At 50.7% G+C, this 21,749-nt stretch overlaps 1 protein-coding gene across 6 annotated transcripts in view; it reads left to right on the forward strand.

Moving 5' to 3' along the window:
* LOC116943560 (receptor-type tyrosine-protein phosphatase S-like) overlaps positions 1-21,749 on the forward strand; it is a 338,660-nt gene that overhangs the window by 193,169 nt on the left and 123,742 nt on the right. For all 6 annotated transcript variants that reach the window (XM_076063098.1, XM_076062934.1, XM_076062987.1 and 3 more), the window contains 2 exons: positions 10,398-10,586; positions 19,675-19,785. In XM_076063098.1, coding sequence (XP_075919213.1) covers positions 10,398-10,586; positions 19,675-19,785 — 300 coding nt within the window. The remainder of the gene's footprint in view (positions 1-10,397; positions 10,587-19,674; positions 19,786-21,749) is intronic.

Raw genomic sequence — 21,749 nt, forward strand, 5'->3', positions numbered from 1 at the left:
AGCAACCCATAGACTCACACTGAGACCCATAGACTCACACAGAGACCCATAGACTCACACAGAGACCCATAGACTCACACAGAGACCCATAGACTCACACAGAGACCCATAGACTCACACAGAAACCCATAGATTCACACAGAGACCCATAGACTCACACAGAGACCCATAGACTCACACAGAGACCCATAGACTCACACAGAGACCCATAGACTCACACAGTGACTCATAGACTCACACAGAGACCCAGAGACTCACGTAGAGACCCATAGACTCACACAGAAACCCATAGACTCACACAGTGACTCATAGACTCACACAGAGACCCATAGACTCACATAGAGACCCATAGACTCACACAGAGACCCATAGACTCACACAGAGACCCATAGACTCACACAGAAACCCATAGACTCACACAGAGACCCATAGACTCACACAGAGACCCATAGACTCACACAGAGACACATAGACTCACACAGAGACCCATAGACTCACACAGAGACACATAGACTCACACAGAGACCCATAGACTCACACAGAGACCCATAGACTCACACAGAAACCCATAGACTCACACAGAGACCCATAGACTCACACAGAGACCCATAGACTCACACAGAGACCCATAGACTCACACAGAGACCCATAGACTCACACAGAGACACATAGACTCACACAGAGACCCATAGACTCACACAGAGACCCATAGACTCACACAGAGACCCATAGACTCACAGAGACCCACAGTTTGTTGTCCTTCCCCCAGCACCTCCGATTAGCACGGCTGGTTACGTACGGTGCGAAAAAAGTTCAAGGTATATACATACATACCTGCACTGTACGTGGCCAGCCGAGCTAATAATTATAAAAGAGCTTATATTGATTGTCAGAGCTGCAGTTTAGCCAACATTAATTGCAGATTCTTTGGGTCTTTCGGTAAAGTCACGTAGATAGGTTCAAAGAAAATAACTAAAAAACTACGACGTTTCGATCGCAACACAAGCAGTCGTCATCAGGAGGAAAAACTCCTTCCTGATGACGATCGCTTGTGTTGCGATCGAAACGTCGTAGTTTTTTGTTATTTTCTTTGAACCTATCTACGTGACTTTACCGAAAGACCCAAAGAATATGAATTATTGCAGTCACGAAAGCTTTAAGTCAATCATTAATTGCAGAACCAAACGTAATATACCATTTCAGGGGGGGGGGGGGGGGTGGGTGTTGTTGTGGAGTTTATTAGCAACTGGACTGAATCCTAACACCACAAGCATCACCTTCATCATCATCATCGCGATCAGTGAGGCAGACAGCCCAGGTAAGTAGGTGACGGTGGCGGTGGTGGTGGCGGCGGTGGTGGCGGTGGTGTCCACTGCATTGCAACATTCCGTTATTTTCGTTTTCTTCCACTTTCTCCTCTCTCTGTCTTGCGGTCCCAATGTGCGTCCAGCAGTGGCCCACATCTTGTCTGATGCGCCGATTTCTCGCGGTGACGTCGTCGTCGTCAAGCCACGGTCTCTGTTAGGTGGGGCGTCACGGTGGCTCGGAGATGTTGACTAGCTCGCCTGGTGTGCAGGAGGTCGTGGGTTCGATCCTGACCCTAACGACGCCTGCTGCTGTCTATTTGGAGTTTGCGTGTCTCTCTCTCTCTCTCATCATCGTCACGGTGGCTAGGAGATGTTGACTACCTCGCCTGGTGTACAGGAGGTCGTGGGTTCGATCCTGACCCTAACGACGCCTGCTGCTGTATATTTGGAGTTTGCATGTCTCTCTCTCTCATCATCATCACGGTGGCTAGGAGATGTTAACTACCTCGCCTGGTGTACAGGAGGTCGTGGGTTCGATCCTGACCCTGATGACGCCTGCTGCTGTAAATTTGGAGTTTGCGTGTGTCTCTGCCCGTGATCGTGAGCATTTTTCTCCGGGCGGGTCCTCTGGTTTTTCCCTCGACATTTACAGTGAGGGAAAAAAAGTATTTGATTCCCTGCTGATTTTGTACGTTTGACCACTGACAAATAAATGATCAGTCTATAATTTTAATGGTAGGTTTATTTGAACAGTGAGAGACAGAATAACAACAAAAACATCCTGAAAAACGCATGTCAAAAATGTTATAAATTTATTTGCATTTTAATGAGGGAAATAAGTATTTGACCCCTCTGCAAAACATGACTTAGTGCTTGGTGGCAAACCCCTTGTTGGCAATCACAGAGGTCAGACGTGTCTTGCAGTTGGCCACCAGGTTTGCAGACATCTCAGGAGGGATTTTGTCCCACTCCTCTTTGCAGATCTTCTCCAAGTCATTAAGGTTTCGAGGCTGACGTTTGTCAACTCGAACCTTCAGCTCCCTCCACAGTTTTTCTATGGGATTAAGGTCTGGAGACTGGCTAGGCCACTCCAAGACCTTAATGTGCTTCTTCTTGAGCCACTCCTTTGTTGCCTTGGCCGTGTGTTTTGGGTCATTGTCATGCTGGAATACCCATCCACGACCCATTTTCAATGCCCTGGCTGAGGGAAGGAGGTTCTCACCCAAGATTTGACGGTACATGGCCCTGTCCATCGTCCCTTTAATGCGGTGAAGTTGTCCTGTCCCCTTAGTAGAAAAACACCCCCAAAGCATAATGTTTCCACCTCCATAGACTTGATTTGAAGCTTTCGTGACTGCAGGAATTACTCTTTGTTTTTTTCGGTAAAGTCACGTATAAATAAGAAATAATAAAATAACATAATAGCGTACGACGTTTCAGTTGCAACACAAGCAGCCATCATCAGGTACAGAAGAGCTAAATTGTGTTGCAACCGAAACGTCGTACGCTATTATGTTATTTTATTATTTCTTATTTATACGTGACTTTACCGAAAAAAACAAAGAGTAATTCCTGCAGTCACGAAAGCTTCAAATCAAGTCTGAACCACCTCTTCGGGGAGGTAAGAGGTTTGTGTCTTTGTGTTGTCTCTGCTTGTGTATCTGCCTTTGTGTCTTGACTTGGATTTGTGTCTCTGTGCTGTCTCTGCCTGTGTGTGTGCCTTGGTGTTTCCGAGTGTGTGCTGCCGCCCCCCACTCTGCTCCATGCATACCTCATGCTAATTTTGTTCCATTGTCTCTCAGCCTTACCTACGCTACCTATTTAAGGCGACTTTACTGTGTGCTTGTCTCTGTGCTGGTTCGCTCTTCTTGGATGTCTGTGTGTGTGTGCAGTCTGTATTTTGAGTTTTATACTTAACTTGCAATTTAGCAATCTTTGAAATAACGTAATCAACCAGACTATGCGTTAATTGTGTTTTGACCGACCGTCTGTGTTGCTTTACATGGTTCCAAAAATTTTGCTAAACCCTGTCTGTCTGGTATGCATCTCTCTCTCTGTGTGCCCTGTTGTATCTGTGTTAGTTCCCCCCTACTTGGGTGTCTGTATATACATCTGAGGTTATGTGTTTCCCCTCTCTCCTAAATTTAGCTCTTCTGTACCTGATAATGGCTGCTTGTGTTGCAACCGAAACGTCGTACGCTATTATGTTATTTTATTATTTCTTATTTATACGTGACTTTACCGAAAAAAACAAAGAGTATTTCCACCTTCATGTTTGACGGTGGGGATGGTGTTCTTGGGGTCATAGGCAGCATTCCTCCTCCTCCAAACACGGCGAGTTGAGCTGATGCCAAAGAGCCCCATTTTGGTCTCATCTGACCACAACACTTTCACCCAGTTGTCCTCTGAATCATTCAGATGTTCATTGGCAAACTTCAGACGGGCATGTTTATGTGCTTTCTTGAGCAGGGGGACCTTGCGGGCGCTGCAGGATTTCAGTCCTTCACGGCGTAGTGTGTTACCAATTGTTTTCTTGGTGAATATGGTCCCAGCTGCCTTGAGATCATTGACAAGATCCTCCCGTGTAGTTCTGGGCTGATTCCTCACCGTTCTCATGATCATTGCAACTCCACGAGGTGAGATCTTGCATGAAGCCCCAGGTCGAGGGTGATTGACGGTTCTTTTGTGTTTCTTCCATTTGCGAATAATCGGACCAACTGTTGTCACCTTCTCACCAAGCTGCTTGGCAATGATCTTGTAGCCCATTCCAGCCTTGTGTAGGTGTACAATCTTGTCCCTGACATCCTTGGAGAGCTCTTTGGTCTTGGCCATGGTGGAGAGTTTGGAATCTGATTGATTGATTGCTTCTGTGGACAGGTGTCTTTTATACAGGTAAAAAGCTGAGATTAGGAGCACTCCCTTTAAGAGTGTGCTCCTAATCTCAGCTCGTTACCTGTACAAAAGACACCTGGGAGACAGAAATCTTTCTGATTGAGAGGGGGTCAAATACTTATTTCCCTCATTAAAATGCTAGTCAATTTATAACATTTTTGACATGCGTTTTTCTGGATTTTTTTGTTGTTATTCTGTCTCTCACTGTTCAAGTAAACCTACCATTAAAATTATAGATTGATAATTTCTTTGTCAGTGGGCAAACGTACAAAATCAGCAGGGGATCAAATACTTTTTTCCCTCACTGTAGAATCAACATCACGCCTTTCATAGTATGTGGCTGCTGTTGTACATTTCCACGCAATAGGCCTGCTCCACTGAGCTACGATTTGTGATGGCCAGGGTCGCTTCTGAAGAGCCATGTAGCTCAGTGGGGCCTTACATGGTAATTTTTTTTATATATATTTATAACTGCACTGTATATGTGCGGCATGCCGTCGCCTGTGCATGCGTGTCTGCGTCTGTATGTCTGTGTGGGGCCACGTGGAATGTTCGAATGCTCACTGTGGAGGAGGGGCTGCCACAACCTCTGTCGGGAGCTGGACCGGTACCGCCTGGATCTGTGGTATTCAGGAGGTCCGGTGGACCGGCTCTGGCTCCTGCCACCATGAGGGGTAAACAGTCCTCTTCTCGGGGCAGGAGACTGCCAAATAACAGAGAGTAGCTCTTCTTCTGAACAAAAGAATGAAGGTAGCGTGGGAGCGTGGCAGTCAGGTGTGGAAAGCTGTAAGCCCCAAGCTACTTTGGGCTCGCCTTCCCATAAACCAGAGGCGAGGAGTGTTCGTCGTGGTTACTTATGCCCTCACCGAAGATGAACATCCGTGGAGGAATGCAGGCAAGGCCGATGAGTCAGATGCCTTCTATGACCTCCTGTCACAGGTGCTGGCTAAAGTGGCCCCTCGGGATAGAGTCATCTTGTTGGGTGACTTCAATGCCCGAGTTGGCCATGATGCTGGCACCAGGTCTGGAGTGATTGGAAGACTTGGGCCAGATCATCTCAATAACAACGGCAGGAGGCTGCTCAATTTTTGTGCAGCCCATGGGCTTGTAATTACCAACACGCTGTTATGGCATCGGCGCATCCACACAGCATCATGGATGTATGCCGGGTCCAAGCAAGAACATTTGTTGGACTACATAGTGACGGAAAAGAGGATGCGGGCCCATGTCCTAAACACCAGGACCTACAGTGGAGCTGATCTGCCCACTGACCATCGACTTGTCATCTGTAAGATGTGCCTGCCATTTTTCCACTCGGGTGGTGGGTGTACACCCAGGACCCCATTCAAACCCTTAGTGGCATGGTCTCAGCTAGCTGATGAAAGTTGCAAGCAAAAAATTAATCATCGCTTGCGGCTGGGGTTGGCATCGTCCCCCACTTCTCCTGATGTCGAGGGGAAATGGCGAGGTTTAGGACTGTGGCTCATGCAGCTGCAATGGCTGCTTTGGATACACGGTCCAGACCTCCTCAGAGACCCTGGCTGACAGAGGAGGTGTTCAAGCTGGCTGAGAAAAAGCGACAGGCCCATTCTCATCGGCTACAGCATCCCACGTCGGAGAATGAGGAGGCTTACCGCAGCCTTCGCTCGGAGGTTCAGAGAGCCGTGAGGCGCTGCAAGAATGGGTGGTGGTCGCAGGTTGCTGAGGAGATGTAGTCTGCCTCAGTGGCCCGCGATCACAAATCACTCTTTAATTCGATCAAAAAAGTAACCTGCAGCGCCAGACCTATTATCATCCAATCTCCGACCCCCAGGAACAGGTTTGCAGATTTGCTGAGCATTTCTGTGAGGTCCTGGGGGAGGGGAAATCCCTCAGCCTGGAAAACGTGGGACAAAGTGGGGATGACCCTGCCGAGGCTGCGGTGCCTCAAATATTGGAAGAAGTCACCCCCTGTGAGTGGCTGGCTGAGGTGCCATCTGTTGAGGAAGTACTGAAGGCGATCCAGAGCCTGAGACCAGGAAAGGCACCGGGCAGAGATGATCTCCCAAGCGAAATGCTGTGGGAAGGTGGCGTTTGTGCACAGATGCCCTACATGACATCATAACAACAGTCTGGACCACTGGACGGGTTCCGCAGGATTGGAAGGATGCCCTTGTGGTCCCCCTCTTTCAGGGGCATCTCACTCCTCAATGTGCCGGGACAGGTCCTGGCAAGGATTATTCAACATCGCCTTGCCAGGCATGCTGAGGAGAGGCTTGCGGAGCCCCAATGCGGTTTCAGGAAAGAGCGGTCCTGCACAGATGTCATATTTTCTGTCTGTCTGCTACAGCAGAGGTGTAGGGAATTCCAACAAGACCTACATCTCTGCTTTATTGACCTGGTCAAGGCCTATGATACCATCAGTAGGCCTGGGCTCTGGGTTGTTCTTCGTGCTTTCGGAGTCCCTGACCTTCTGCTCACAATCATTAAGGACCTTCATGATGGTGAGTGGGCCCGGTACACCTTGGGGTGCGACACCCGACCCCCTCGCGTGCCCTGCGTTTCTGGCCGGCCTTCATAGGTGCTGCTACTCGCTCACAGCACTTGCCCCAACAGTCTGTTAGAGGCTACACGGGGGATCTTTGTCTATATTTTTGCTCATGTGCATGCGGGAGCGAGCGGCTCAGCAGCAGCATCGGCAGCAAAGGCAAATAAATAAATAAATAAAACCTCGGAGCAATCTGATTTGTCATCCACTTAGGAAACGGCCGGAGAGATAAGACGCCGCTGTCGAGTGTTATATCTTCTCGCGTGTTGGACTCGCATCTTGCTCGCTCTCTCTCTCTCTCTCTCTGCTTCATTTCGTCTTGTGTGGCCGGGGTGGTGGGATATTATTATTATTATGGATGTATGCGCGCCTGGTGTGTGTGTGAGTGTGATGTGGTGTGTGTGAGTGTGATGTGGTGTGTTGGTGTGTGTGAGTGTGATGTGGTGTGTTGGTGTGTGTGGGTGTGATGTGGTGTGTTGGTGTGTGTGATGTGGTGTGTTGGTGTGTGTGAGTGTGATGTGGTGTGTGTGTGAGTGTGATGTGGTGTGTTGGTGTGTGTGAGTGTGATGTGGTGTGTTGGTGTGTGTGATGTGGTGTGTTGGTGTGTGTGAGTGTGATGTGGTGTGTGTGAGTGTGATGTGGTGTGTTGGTGTGTGTGGGTGTGATGTCATGTTGGTGTGTGTGAGTGTGATGTGGGGTGTGTGAGTGTGATGTGGTGTGTTGGTGTGTGTGAGTGTGATGTGGTGAGTGTGATGTGGTGTGTTGGTGTGTGTGAGTGTGATGTGATGTTGGTGTGTGTGAGTGTGATGTGGTGTGTTGGTGTGTGTGAGTGTGATGTGATGTTGGTGTGTGTGAGTGTGATGTGGTGTGGTGTGTTGGTGTGTGTGAATGTGGTTCTTGAGTGGCCTGTGTATTTGTGCAGTGGTGCAGCAGTTAGCGCTCCACTGCACTACGAACCCGGCACCCGAATTCTATTCCCGCTCACGGACAACACCGGTGACGATTTTCTGAACCGGTCCTGGGCCTCCCCTAGGTCAACTCAGCCTCAAATGAGTGCCTGGTGCGATGTGTAGTAAACATCGCCACTGGGGAGACAAAGGCGGTCGGGCGTGGTGCTGGCCACCCACCCCCTTGTGTACCGTGCCGGCCTTCATAGGTGCTACCCGCTATCAGCACTTGCCCCAACAGTCTTGGTACAGGCTACACGGGGGGTCTTTGTCTCCTTCATAGGCGCTGCTGCTACTCGCTAACAGCACTTGCCCCGACAGTCTGCTAGAGGCTACGCGGGGGGTCTTTGTCTTTGGCCGCGCCACGCCAGGAAACCCGGCGGCGAACCCGACTTCGATTCCCAGCTCACGGCCAACACCAACCACGCCGGTGACGATAATCTGAATCCGGTCCTCGGGGCCTCCCTGGCCCCGGCGGTCCGCTGACCCTTGAACGATTCAGCGGCGCGTGAAAGACATCGCACGCCGCTCCACCACGAGCGGCCGATGGCAGAGCGACGACACCGCGGCTTCGCGCGTCCGGGCGGCCAAGCCCGGGCAGCCGCGTCGGGAGCACAGTCGCTCGCTACCGCTGGAGAGTTTCGGAGACGAAAAAAAATGTCCCCACTTGTGCATCGGGGTGGTGAAATCCGCATCTGTTGCGCTCGCCCCAACAGTCTGTTGAGGCTGCACGGTGGGGGGGCGGCGGGGGAGGGGGGGGATCTTAGCATGTGTTTTTTTTTACGCCCGCCCGCCTGCCCGCCCGCGCCGGATTTCACATCATTAACTCCGCTGCAGGCCCGGCCGCTCATCCCCTTCATTTTGTTTCGTCCTTGAGAAGAAGAAAAAAAAATAGAGAGAGAGAATAAATAAATAAATTGTTATTATTTTATCCCAGAGGTCACTTCTGGCCGGCCACGGTCAGCAACGTTCCGTGTTGTTGTCCACGGTGGCTAGGAGATGCCTGCTGCTGTATATTTGGAGTTTGCGTGTCTCTCTCTCTCTCATCGTGGTGAGATGTTAACTCTCTTGCCTGGTATACAAGAGGTCATGGGTCCCATCCTGACCCTGACACCTGCTGTATATGTGGAGTTAGGGTGTTTTTCTCTCCCCGTGGTGAGACGTTAACTACTTCGCCTGGTATTAGGAAGTCGTTGGTTCCATCCCGACCCTGTGACGCCTGCTGTTGTAAATTTGGAATTTGTGTCTCTTTCTCTCCCGTGGTCCCGTGGATTTTTCTCCGAATCAACGTCACGGCGTTCAGAGTACGTCAGCCCATCGTTTATTTTCTCCGTGTGAAAATTTTTTGAAATCAATCAATTGTTTTATTTCACCCGGTAAAAAGGCCCCCTGCTGAGCTCTTTTTTTTTTTAGAAGCGTGGCCTTTTGTGTTTACCGGCACAGTGGCGGGTCAAATGACTGCTGAACGGGTGACGTTGATTGGAGCGGCGGAGGGCCAGGACTAGTTCAAGATAATGGCATTCGGCCCATCGCCGCCGGTGTCCGTAGCGTGCCGCTCGCTAATCGCTGTGCCACCGCTCCCCGCAACAAATTCCGCCCCCCCCCACTCACCCCAAGCTCAGTGATGTCGATGAGAGAGAAGACACAAACCCCACCCCTGCTCCCTCCAGAGACCCAATTAAACAAAGCTTAGAAGAATCTCTCATTAAACAATCGGGTCCCTTTCCCAATCGTGCGATGTTGATTTGCCTCCCGGCCAAGTTTGCTTGTACGCATGTACGTGTGTACGTACGTTGAACTTCTTTCGCACCCTACGTAGCCACCCGTGCTAATACATATTTGCGTTGAACTTCTTTCGCACCGTACGTAGCCGACCATGCTAATACGTACGTATGCACGCTAAAACTCCTTTCGCGCCGTGCGTAGCAAACCGCGCTAATTGGACGATGATTAGCCGATGGTGCTCTCTTGCACCGTCGCTCTTCTGCTTAACCCAGGGGCTCGGCAAACATAAAATAACAAGGCGAGCCATTTTAGTTTTCGAATTCGATATTTCAAGAGCCGGCGACGCGCGTGGTGCATACGAGACGGCGGTCCTCGATAAATAAATGCACGAAGAAGTTCCGCAAAGAGCCCGGCGGGTTTGCCGACCCCCCTGGCCCAACCACTCCGTCTGTCCATCCCGTGTTCACGCTCAGACTGACGTCTGTTTTATTATTATTATTTTTTCAACCTGGCCGTCACAAGTGATAGCCCAACGAGAAGTGGCTTATCATCATCGTGTGGACATTTATAGCTGCCAAATACTCTTGAGCGCCCATCGATTTCAAATGTGGAGGGAATAAAACCACACGACCGCGGGGAAAGAGAGAGGCACTAACTCCAAATATACAACAGCAGCAGCAGGCGTCACAGGGTCGGGGTGGAACCCACGACCTCCTGTATACCAGGCGAGGTAGTTAACATCTCCTAGCCACCGTGATGATGATGATGATGAGAAAGAGAGACACGCAAACTCCAAAAATACAGCAGCAGGCGTCGTCAGGGGTCAGCATCGAACACACGACTTCTGCGCACCAGGCGAGGTAGTTAACATCTCGGACACCGCTGCGCCCGCGACCTTCGCTCTCAACAACACCACTGCCCTCTCTCCGTCTTCCCTCACCCCCCCCCCTACCTCCCTCCCTGCCCCCACCGATGCCCACCCCCGGGTCCCCCGTACAGAGGAGCAGGTGCCCGCCGGCTTCCCGCGCATCGACATGGCACCGCAGCTCAAGGTGGTGGAGCGCACGCGCACCGTCACCATGCTGTGCGCCGCCAGCGGTAACCCGGAGCCCACGGTGACGTGGTACAAGGACTACCTGCCCCTCGACGTGGCGGCCAGCGACGGGCGCATCCGCCTGCTTCCTGCCGGTGAGGTCTTCGCGTGCCCACGCGCGACGACAACAATCCCCATCCCTCCCCCCCAACAAAGACAAAAGATTCCCCGCCACCACCCCCGTATAGCCTCAAGAGACTGTTGGGGCAAGTGGCGTTAGCGAGCAGCACCTACAAGCTCTGCAGCAACAACATCCGCTGTTCGCCGCTCAACGGCGGTGGCGTCACCGCAGCGCCCGTGCCAGGCCTACAAGCACAGACACACAGACAAACACACAGATGAACACATGACGAACGCACACAACCACACACGAACAACAAAGACAAAGATCCCCCGTGTAGCCTGTAACAGACTGTGGGGGCAAGTGCTGTTAGTGAGCACCTATGAAGGCCGGCACGGCACACGAGGGGGTGGGTGGCCAACAAACGCCAGGCCTGCCTTTGTCTTACCCTGAGGCGATGTTTACACATCGCACCAGGTACTCATTTGAGGCTGAGTCGATCTAGGGGAGGCCCAGGGCCAGTTCTGATAATCGTTACTGGTGTTGTTGGCCGTGAGCGGAAATCGAACTCAGGCCGCCGGGTTCGCACATTGCACACACGCGCATTAACTAAAAAAAGGGCTATTTTTATTTTACCAGGTAAGGTCCACTGAGCTATCTAGCTCTGTTTTCAGAAGCATACTTGGCTGTCACAAATGATAGCGCAACGAAGTGGCTTGTCATCATCATCACCACGTGGAAATGTATAGCAGCCAAATACAGTAAATGCACGTTGATTAAATGTTGACTTAAAGCTTTCGTGACTGCAGGAATTCATATTCTTTGGGTCTTTCGGTAAAGTCACATAGATAGGTTCAAAGAAAATAACAAAAAACTACGACGATTCTATTGCAACACAAGCGGTCGTCATCAGGAAAAGGGGGTTAGCTTCTAAAGGCAAACTGTTTATAAAGGTTTAAAATGGGCGGAGCCCAAATGTCAGCAGCATGGGCGGGGCAGCTAATGTTAATGTAAGTGATGGGCGGCGACCGCGGTGGTGGTTGGTTTTCCACCAATCGAAGGGCTGCCAGGTAACAATTTGCATGTTAATGTAAGATCGGTGAGCGGCCTCCACGGCGAGCGTGCTGAGGTGGCTATGTTAATGTGAGAGAATAGCATGTTAATGTAAGATCGCAGAACCACCGCCACGTCGAGGTACCGCGCACGAAGGTGGCTGTGTCAATGTGAGAAATTTAACCTGTGAATGTAAAATCCGAGAGCCGAAAATAACAACTAACATCGAAAGGTGGTAGGATGGGAACATCACAGTCAATTGTGACCTAAACTGTTGATAACGACCTTCCAATGATTGCTAAGTGTGTACCCATCTTCTCGTTTGAAATTGTGTCCGTGTCTATATATCTGGATGGCTTCATGAACTAATCTTTGTTGATAGTCAGTGGGTTTGCAAAGTACTTTCGTCTTAGATAAATCAATTTTGTGTGAGCCCACCGCATTAAAACAATGATCAGCCACGACCGAGGTATTGGTCCTACCGTGTTTCAGATCTGCCTTGTGTTCACGAACACGGTCCGAGACATGTCGCTTAGTTTCCCCAGTGTAACTACTGCCGCAGACACAGCTTAGTTTGTAGACGCCGGGGTATTGCATGTCAGGGATCACATCCTTCACAGACGGGATCAGATGACAGATTTTATGTTCTGTGTTTAAATCGAACCTGGATCTTGTTTTTGCTCATGATTTTGGAAATATTTTTGGTAACCCCTGCTATGAGAGGGGAGAGGTGCAGAGTGAGATGAGTGGGGAGAGGCAGGAGAGAGTGCGTGGGGGGGGGGGCAGAGTGAGATGAGTGGGGAGAGGTAGGAGAGAGTGCGTGGAGGGGAGTAGAGTGAGATGAGAGGGGAGAGGTAGGAGAGGGTGCGTGGGGGGGGGGCAGAGTGAGATGAGTGGGGAGAGGCAGGAGAGAGTGCGTGGAGGGGGGCAGTGGCGATGTTTACTACACTCCACACCAGGTGCTCATTTGAGGCTGAGTCGACCTAGGAGAGGCCCAGGACCGGATCTGATCATCGTCACCGGTGGCGCCGGGTTCGTCGCGCAGCGTAGCGCTAACCGCTACCACTACCGCTCTCCACTACTACTCACCTACCTACTCACATGCACACCTACTCACACACCTACTCACATCAATACAACACACACACACACAGAGAAACTCGATCCATCGATTTAAAACCTTCACCCGTTCAGAGCCCTTACAACGGCCGCGATCGATGCGGCAGAAGTAAACGCGTTACAATCAGCATCCGTTTTTTTGTTCGGGGTTGAGGGGGGGGCAGGGGGCGTTGAAAAAAACGACAGCGGAGTGGAGTCTACGGCGGGCAAACCCCTTGCGCCTCGCAGCAAGAAGGGCCTGGGTTTGATGCCCGCCTGGGTGAAATTTCCGGGTGCCTATTGCACGTCTGGAGTTTGGCAACGTTCTCTCTACCCCCCCCCCCCGCCTCACCCCCCCCCCCCCCCATTTTTCTGCGTAGGTTTTCCTCCGTGTTCACTCATAGCTGCGGTGGCTAGGAGATGTTAACTCCCTCGCCTGGTGTACAGGAGGTCGTGGGTTCGATCCCGATCCCGTGACGCCTGCTGCTGTATGTTTGGAGTGTGCGTGTCTCGCTCTCTCTCTCTCATTATCATCACGGTGGCTAGGAGATGTTAACTCCCTCGCCTGGTGTACAGGAGGTCGTGGGTTCGATCCCGACCCCGTGACGCCTGCTGGTGCATATTTGGAGTGTGCGTGTCTCGCTCTCTCTCCCCCGTGGTTGCGTGGATTTTTCTCCGGGGTCCTCCGGTTTTCCCCTCCACATTTAGAATCGACGTCCCCACGCGTTTAGAGTGATTCGATTCCCGCTCACGACCGCCACCGCCAGTGACGATAATCTGAACCGGTCCTGTGGCCTCCTCCCCTAGGTCAGCTCAGCCTCAAACGAGTACCTCGGTGCGGGGTGTAAAACATCGTCACTGGGTAGACAGAGGCGGGCGGGCGGGCAGGCGGGCGGGCGTGATGGACGTACTTGGGCCGAACTTCTTTCACACCATACGCAGCCAACCCGTGCCAAATCGGGGGCGTGATGTCCAACCAACCAACCAAACCACCCCTCCTCCCCCTCTTCGTCTGCTGTGCCGGCCTTCATAAGGTGCTGCTGCTGCTAACAGCACTCGCTGTTAACCTCCTAAAAGCTACACGGTATGGTGGTGGGGGGGGGTCTTCATCTTTGAAGATGATGGCGGTGATGATTAAGGGCAGAGAGATTTGGATGTAGGGATGTGGAGCGTACGGCGGTTGAATAACGTCGGTCGGTCGGTCGTTCGGTCGGTGAATTGCATTAAAACTCAGAAGGGGGCTGGCGACATTAAACATTAAACAAAAAACCCCTCGTGGGGTTCGTGCTTGGAGACGGAGTCCTAGGCGAGCCGAGCAGATGGAGCCGCGCAGATAGAGGAATTAAAAGGTGGCTGCTGCTGCTGCTGCTGCTGCCGCCGCTTGCCGAACATTCGATCTGCGTCCAAACCGTCGAACACAGGGAGAGATGTACGTGAGATCGCAGGACTCGCTTTAACAGCAGGCGACACTCGTTGTGCATTCTAAGCACAGGACGAATCTGTTTAGACTGCACGATTTGCTTTAAGCGTAGGCGACACTCGTTATACAATGTGAACATACGAACGGATGCACGTTAGATCATGTGAGTTGTTATAAGCATGGGGGGGGGGGGTGGGGGGGGTGGGGGGGGGATAAGCCACACATTGCACACGCGTGTGGAACATAGGGGATGGTACATTAAACAATTCAGGACGTGTTTGAAGCATATATGACCGCTGTTTAATGCGACACACACGGGAAGGTGTAAAGTAAAACGTGGGACTTGTGTGCAAAGCAATGGGGGGGGGGGGGGGGGGCGGGTGGCATACGTTGAAAAATAAAGATCTGTGCTCGACACGGGAGAGACGGGCGATCGGCCACGGTGGAGATGGAGCGACGGAATGAGCTGTCATCTTACCTTACTTAAAATTTTCACGTAGCGCTTTAACCAAGGCATCGTCGCCACTGGGGAGACAAAGGCGGCCGGGCGGGTGTGGTGCTGGCCGCCGAGGCCCACTTGTACGCCACCGTGCCGGCCTTCTTCAAAGGCGCTGCTACCCGCGAACGGCCTTTGCCCCCCCCAACGGTCTGTTAAGGCTACACGGGGGGGACCTTTGTGCGTGCGTGGAAAGCGGTGGTGGTGGCGGTTAGCGAACCACGCTTACCAACCAGGCCACCTGAGTTCGAATCCCGCTCGCCGCGGACCAACGCCGACGTTAGTGACGGTGATCAGAAACCGGTCTTGGACCTTCTCGTCGGTCGACTCAGCCGTAAGATGATTACCTGGAGCGGCGGCGACATCTGCACTCGGGATACAAAGGTGGCTCGCGTGCGGCAGGGTTCCAGCCTTAGTGCGCGGTCGCCCCTTGCCCCGTCAGCCTACGTGGGCTACGCGGGGGATCTGCGTCTTTGTTTGTGTAATTATAGCAGAGAGGTTTTTTCGGGGGGGGGGGGGTGGGGTTTAGATCGCACCACCGCAACAACATCCAATTTAGTCACGGGGTTTGTTATCCGCAACAATGACAAGCTTCATTGGCTGCGTTCCTAATTAGATGAATTATTACAATTGCAATAATTGTTTGTAATATTTCGTCTAATTACAATAACAATTACAATTCTTGTAATTAATATTACAGTAATTGTAATTGCAATTGTAATAGTTAATTGCAATAATTAATTAATTTGGCATTCATTTATAATTCATTCATATTCTTTGCAATTACAATTATGATCATTACAATTGTTATTGCGATTATAATAACAATTACAATTGTAATGATTGTTATAACAATATATTTTACAATTGTAATGATTCGTATTGCAATTGTAATTATTATTAAAATTGTAATAACAATCCATTATAATTACAATTGTAATAATTACAATTGTAATAATTGATATCATTAGGAACGCAGCGAATTAAGCTTCTGAGTTGGAAGTGAGACACTAATTGTAATAACTATAATAACAATTGTAATAATAACAATTGTAATATCAATTGTTATTGTTGTGGGTTTGCTCTCCAACACACAACCGATGTAGTGCTGTACTCGTAACGAATTGGGCCACGTTCTGTTTACGTGACACAACCCTTACTAATTGGCTGTGTCGGTTGGTGGTGGTGGTGGTGGTGGTCGCGGGTTTAACAGCACAACGTTCATATTCGCGATTTACACCAATAAGAAACCTCTGGTGGATAATGGTCACGAAAGCCTCCTGCTACTCCGTGTTAAAGCTGTAATATGGATGAAGATTGAAATCTTCATCCAATTATGGATGAAGATTAGATCGCGTGTATGTATAAATGTTGTGTCGTTAAAACCAGCCGTCACCCGACACAGCCAACTTAGTAAGGGTTGTCGCGTAAACAGAACGTGGCCAATTCGTCACGAGTACAGCACTAGTGTGTAGTGTATAGTGTAGTGTATAGTAGTGTAGTGTATTGTGTATAGTAGTGTAGTGTATAATGTGGTGTATAGTAGTGTAATGTATTGTATATCGTAGTGTATTGTGTAGTGTATAGTGCATTGTATAGTAGTGTAGTGTATTGTGTATAGTAGTGTAGTGTATAGTAGTGTAGTGTATAGTGTAGTGTACAGTAGTGTAGTGTATAGTGTAGTGTACAGTAGTGTAGTGTATAGTAGTGTAGTGTATAGTGCATTGTATAGTAGTGTAGTGTATTGTGTATAGTAGTGTAGTGTATAAAGTGGTGTATAGTAGTGTAATGTATTGTATATCGTAGTGTATTGTGTAGTGTATAGTGCATTGTATAGTAGTGTAGTGTATTGTGTATAGTAGTGTAGTGTATAGTAGTGTAGTGTACAGTAGTGTAGTGTATAATGTAGTGTACAGTAGTGTAGTGTATAGTAGTGTAGTGTATAGTGCATTGTATAGTAGTGTAGTGTATTGTGTATAGTAGTGTAGTGTATAGTGCATTGTATAGTAGTATAGTGTATTGTGTCTAGTAGTGTAGTGTGTAGTGTAGTGTATAGTAGTGTAGTGTATTGTGTATAGTAGCGTAGTGTATAGTGTAGTATACCAGTAAAGCACACCGGTGTGTTGGAGAGCCAAGCCACAACATTTACAATCTGAGTACGACGTTTCGCCAGTAATTACAACCAGCTTCATCAGGCGACGGCCAGATTTGTGGAGAAGTCCGCCTGTTTCGTTCCTTAAATAGAGGCGTAGATCTGGTGACCACACTTCTTGGTCGCGAAAGGCTACGTGTTAAACTGACATCTTCATACTTGATAATTCGCACTCATTCCGATGAAAGTTTAAACTTTGTTGTAGTTGCTAAAACGGTTAGCGGCCGTGCGAACAGATTAAAAAGAATACGTCAAAATTAAGGTGCCCTGCAAACGAAAACGTAACAGTGGCAGCGACGAATCCAATTGAAATATCCCGCGGAATTAACACAAATTAGGAACACAGCGAATGAAGCTTTTGAGATGAAAGTGAGAGACAAATTATAGCGGCGCTGTCCCCACGGCAGTCAGAGCGCAAACAAATATTGGTTTAGAATTTTTTGTTGCATCCCCCTTATTTAATTTTTGTTCAAAGTTTGCTCTACTCATTTCAATTAAAGTCAGGGTAATTTATGGATTTCGAATAAGTTCACGTTGAATATTAACAAGGGAAACAACCCCCCCTTCCTCCCTCCCTACGCCCGTTGCATGCGTATTGTTGTGCTAATCCACTGTGCTGAGCTATCATTATTTGTGATACCCAGGGTCGCTTTTGTAACAATAATTTCAATACCTCAATGGGGCTTTGCCTGGTAGGGTGGGGATGGCTTAGTGTTGTTTGTGTTTGGGCGATTTGTTGTTGTAACGTTCTTAACCAGTGCCCCCGACTGGACATGTGTGAAAAAGAGCTTTATAGCTCATCGGATTCCTCCTGCAGTAGAACAACAGTGTTCTGATTCTGTTCACTCGCGTTCCGCTTTACTCCGTGGAGTCACGGTGGAATTGTTGACAATCACCCCGTGACCCATGTTCAATTCCTGGTCACACTCATCAATCATCGCCAGCCATGATTAATCCACGATGGCTAGGAGATGTTAACTTCCTCGCCTGGTATACAGGAGGACGTGAGTTCGATTCCGACCCTGACAATGCCTGCTGCTGCTGCTGTATATTTGGTGTTTGCGGTGTCTCTCTCTCTCCACGTTTAGAATCGACGTCACTACGCGTTGAGTCTTTGGCTGCTGCTATAAATGTCCACGCGATGTTGATGATGATGATGAGCCCATTTTCGTTGAGCTATCATGTGTGATAGCCAGGTACACTTCTGAAAAAGAGCCATAGAGCTCAGTGGGGCCCTTACCTGGTATAATAAAGAAATAAATAATGCTATACTGTATACACAGGGTAGTCCCCGACTTACGATGGAGATGCGTTACGACGACCCCATCGTAAATCGAAAATATCGTAAGTCGAAGATGGCCTAGCCTACCCAGGAGTCTTAAAGAATTGTGATAATTTAGCAAAACAGAGCAATTTACAGTACCGTACTGTGTAAACTGTATACTGTATGTATTTATTAATTACCATACTGTATTGCACAGTAAAATGTAAAGTAAAAAAAAACCAAGGTAAATTCTTAGCCTACCTATATGAACTGCAATTTCATAGAAAGTTTTTTTCAGGAAACAATCCTATCTGCTATAAAAAAAACTTTTAACATGCATTGAACGTATGTATCGTATCGTGGTAACCCTAAAATTAAATCGCTAAAGCTACGTATCATACGTGCATTGAACGTATCGTAACGTATCACATTCTACTGCACTCACCAAGATTCTGTCCGTCGTCTGCATACTTGAACGATGTTAGGTTGTTGATGGCTACATTAACTTAGTTGTCGGAAGAGGAGGATGGCGATGATCAAGTTACAGTATCGTACCTCGTAGCACGCTGCTGCGTTTGCCTGCCGCGCGAAATTAAAACATGTTTGACAATGTTGTCGTATCGCTATCGCCATCGTAAGATCGAAATATCGTAGGTCGGACCATCGTAAGTCGGGGACTACCTGTACTTAGTTAAGAGCCTTCCTCCTCCGAGCGATTCCTGCCACGCGATGTCTGTCGCACGTGGCCTCCGTAGGCAAAACAGAATGTGTGAACCCCGGGGGCCTGGCACCACACTCGCAGGTCAACTCGACCTAACCCAGCCCTCCCTCCCCTCGAGAAGGTCATCTCAACCCCAAAATGTCGACCTGCCGTGGACACCTTGAACGCCGGCAATCCGCGGAAAAACAACGGAAGCCGGACAACGCGTCGTGTGAGAATCTGTTTGTTTATCCGGAAGGAATCCGATGAGATACGAAGCTAAAAATGTTTCTTACTTTACAACAGATCTTCCGTTAAAAAGCGTGGTCCGGTGTGTCCACCACCACCCCCCCCCCCCCTTAATAGGTGTGCATTGGCAGCACTTGCCCCAACAGTCTATTAAGGCTGTATGGGGGGGGGGGGATCTTTCTCTTTGTGAGTTTGTGTACACTGCTCGTGAACAGCACTTGCCCCAACAGCCTACTGAAGGCTATAACGGGGGCATCTTTGTCTTTGTGAGTTTGTGTACACTGCTCGTGAACAGCACTTGCCCCAACAGCCTACTGAAGGCTATAACAGGGGGAACTTTGTCTCTTTGTCTCGTCTGTGCTACCTGTTTGTGTCTTTGTGTACGCGTCGCGAGAGGTGGCGGTGGTGAGCGCACTGCACTATGAACCCGGCGACCCGAGTTCGATTCCCAATATCAGTGACGATTATCTGAACCGGCCCTGGGCCTCCCCTAGGTCGACTCAGCCTCAAATGAGTAGCTGGTGCGGTGTGTGGTAAACATCGCCAACTTGGGAGACAAAGGCGGCCGGGCATGGTGCTCGCCACCCACCCCCCTCGTGTGCCACAGTGCCGGCCTTCATAGGCAGCGCTGCTACTTGGCAAACAGCGCTTGGACCCCCCCCACTCACCTGTCTGTCATTGTGTGTGCAGGTGGACTGCAGATCGAGAAGAGCCGTGACCTGGACCAGGGCAAGTACGAATGCGTGGCCTCCAATAGCCTGGGCACCGTTTACTCAACGCCGGCCAACCTGTATGTCAGAGGTAAGGCAGTCGCGAACGCACCCACGCACGCACACACCCACGCACCCACGCACGCACCCACTCACGCACGCGTGTGTGCGGGACACGGCGGGGGAGTATGCGTGAGCGGGGGGGGGGGGGCACGCACGCACCCACGCACACAAAACAACAACAACAAGCACAAGCGCCATTCGCCACCGGTTGGCGTCACCGCGGCTCCTGTGCCAGGCTGAGGTGCACTTTGAACGCCCGCTGGCAGGAGGTCACGGGGCAGACCCGGGTGCCGCCACGGGGTTGACCGACTGAGATGACTGGGAAGATGCACGCAGGTGTGCCGACCCCCCACTGCACACACACACGCACACACGCACACACACGCACGCACGCACACACGCACACACACGCACGCACGCACACACGCGCACGCACGCACACACACGCACACACACGCACGCACGCAAGGGCACAGACACGCGGACCCAGTGCGCGCGGCGGCCACCCTTGGTGACGCACGACGCACGTGGTGTCCGTGCCGCAAGCCGCGACAGCCGTCTTGTGTCGTGGACGCGTAGCCCCGCCCAGTCTCCGTGCTTTTTTTTGTGTGTGTGTTGCGTGTCTTACCCAGGAGGGCGATGCCCCGGCTTAACCCCGGGGGACGTTTTTGGCACTTTTTTTAGCACTTTTGTTCGTTCATTTATTTTCACGCGCTAACGGAATTTTGTCACGAGCGCCCCCCCCCCCCCCACCCCGGATTCAGCGTGAAAGCCACACGCGTGAATGATGAGCAAATAAATGCGCCCGGCAAAACGACGCTTGACGACGAGGATCTGGCCCGCAAGGTTCCGCGCGTGTAGGACGACCTTGGGGGGGGGTGGGTGGGGGGGGGTGGAGAATAACAATATAACGTGCAGCATTTTTTTTCATATTCTTTGGTTCTTTCGGTAAGGTCACGCAAATAGAAAATAATTAAATAAAACGGCTTTAACAGATGATAAAAACCCAAAAAACTCACGACGTTTCCATCGCAACACAAGCGGTCGTCATCAGCCAGAGAGGGAAAAAAAATCGCGGTTAGACGTCCTTTGAACTTCTGTCGCACCGTACGTAGCCAACCGTGCTAATCGGAGGTGCACGGGCGGGCGTGGAGGGGGGGGCGTAAAGACGACAGAAGTAATAGGTTGGACCGAAGCCTGAAGAATCGCGCTCCCGTGCCACAGAGCACCCGGCAGAGGCTCAGAATCGGAATCTTTGTTTATCCTGGAGGTAGGAGGAATCCGATGGGGATATTTTTTTTTGCACAGATAGGGTCGCGGGGTCAGCGAGCTACATCTACACTCACCGCACACACCTAGCTCACCTACTCACACAAAAGACAAAGATCCCCCGTATAGCCTTAACAGACTGTTGGGGGCAAGTGCTGTTAGTGAGCGCCCACCCACCCTTAACCCACTGCACCCACCCACCGCACCCACCCACCCATCGCACGCACCCAACTCACCCACCCAACCCACCCACCGCACCCACCCACCCAACCCACCCACCGCACCCACCCACCCAACCCACCCAACCCACCCACCCACCGCACCCACCCAACTCACCAACCCACCCACCGCACCCACCCAACCCACCCACCCACCGCACCCACCCAACCCACCCACCCACCCAACCCACCCAACCCACCTACCCAACCCACCCACCCAACCCACCCAACCCACCCACCCAACCCACCGCACCCACCCACCGACGGCGGCTTGATCGACCCGCACACACCCCAAGACTGGCACGGGGCGTTCACGTCCGCGGCACGGGGGATTATTATAACCGGTGTCTCGTCAGACGCATCCAGAGTGGTGGCGAGGGAGGCCGCTGGTGGGTTTTGGTTGGGACAGGTTGAGAGTTGGAGGTGAGAAGACACCGCCTGTAGACACCACCACGACGACGACGGCGGCGGTGATGATGATGATGATGATGAGCCCCCGCCCCCC

The sequence above is a fragment of the Petromyzon marinus genome, chromosome 1, assembly GCF_048934315.1.
Source record: "Petromyzon marinus isolate PM22_M1 ecotype Great Lakes invasive population chromosome 1, UKy_Petmar_22M1.pri1.0, whole genome shotgun sequence".
Lineage (NCBI taxonomy): Eukaryota > Metazoa > Chordata > Hyperoartia > Petromyzontiformes > Petromyzontidae > Petromyzon > Petromyzon marinus.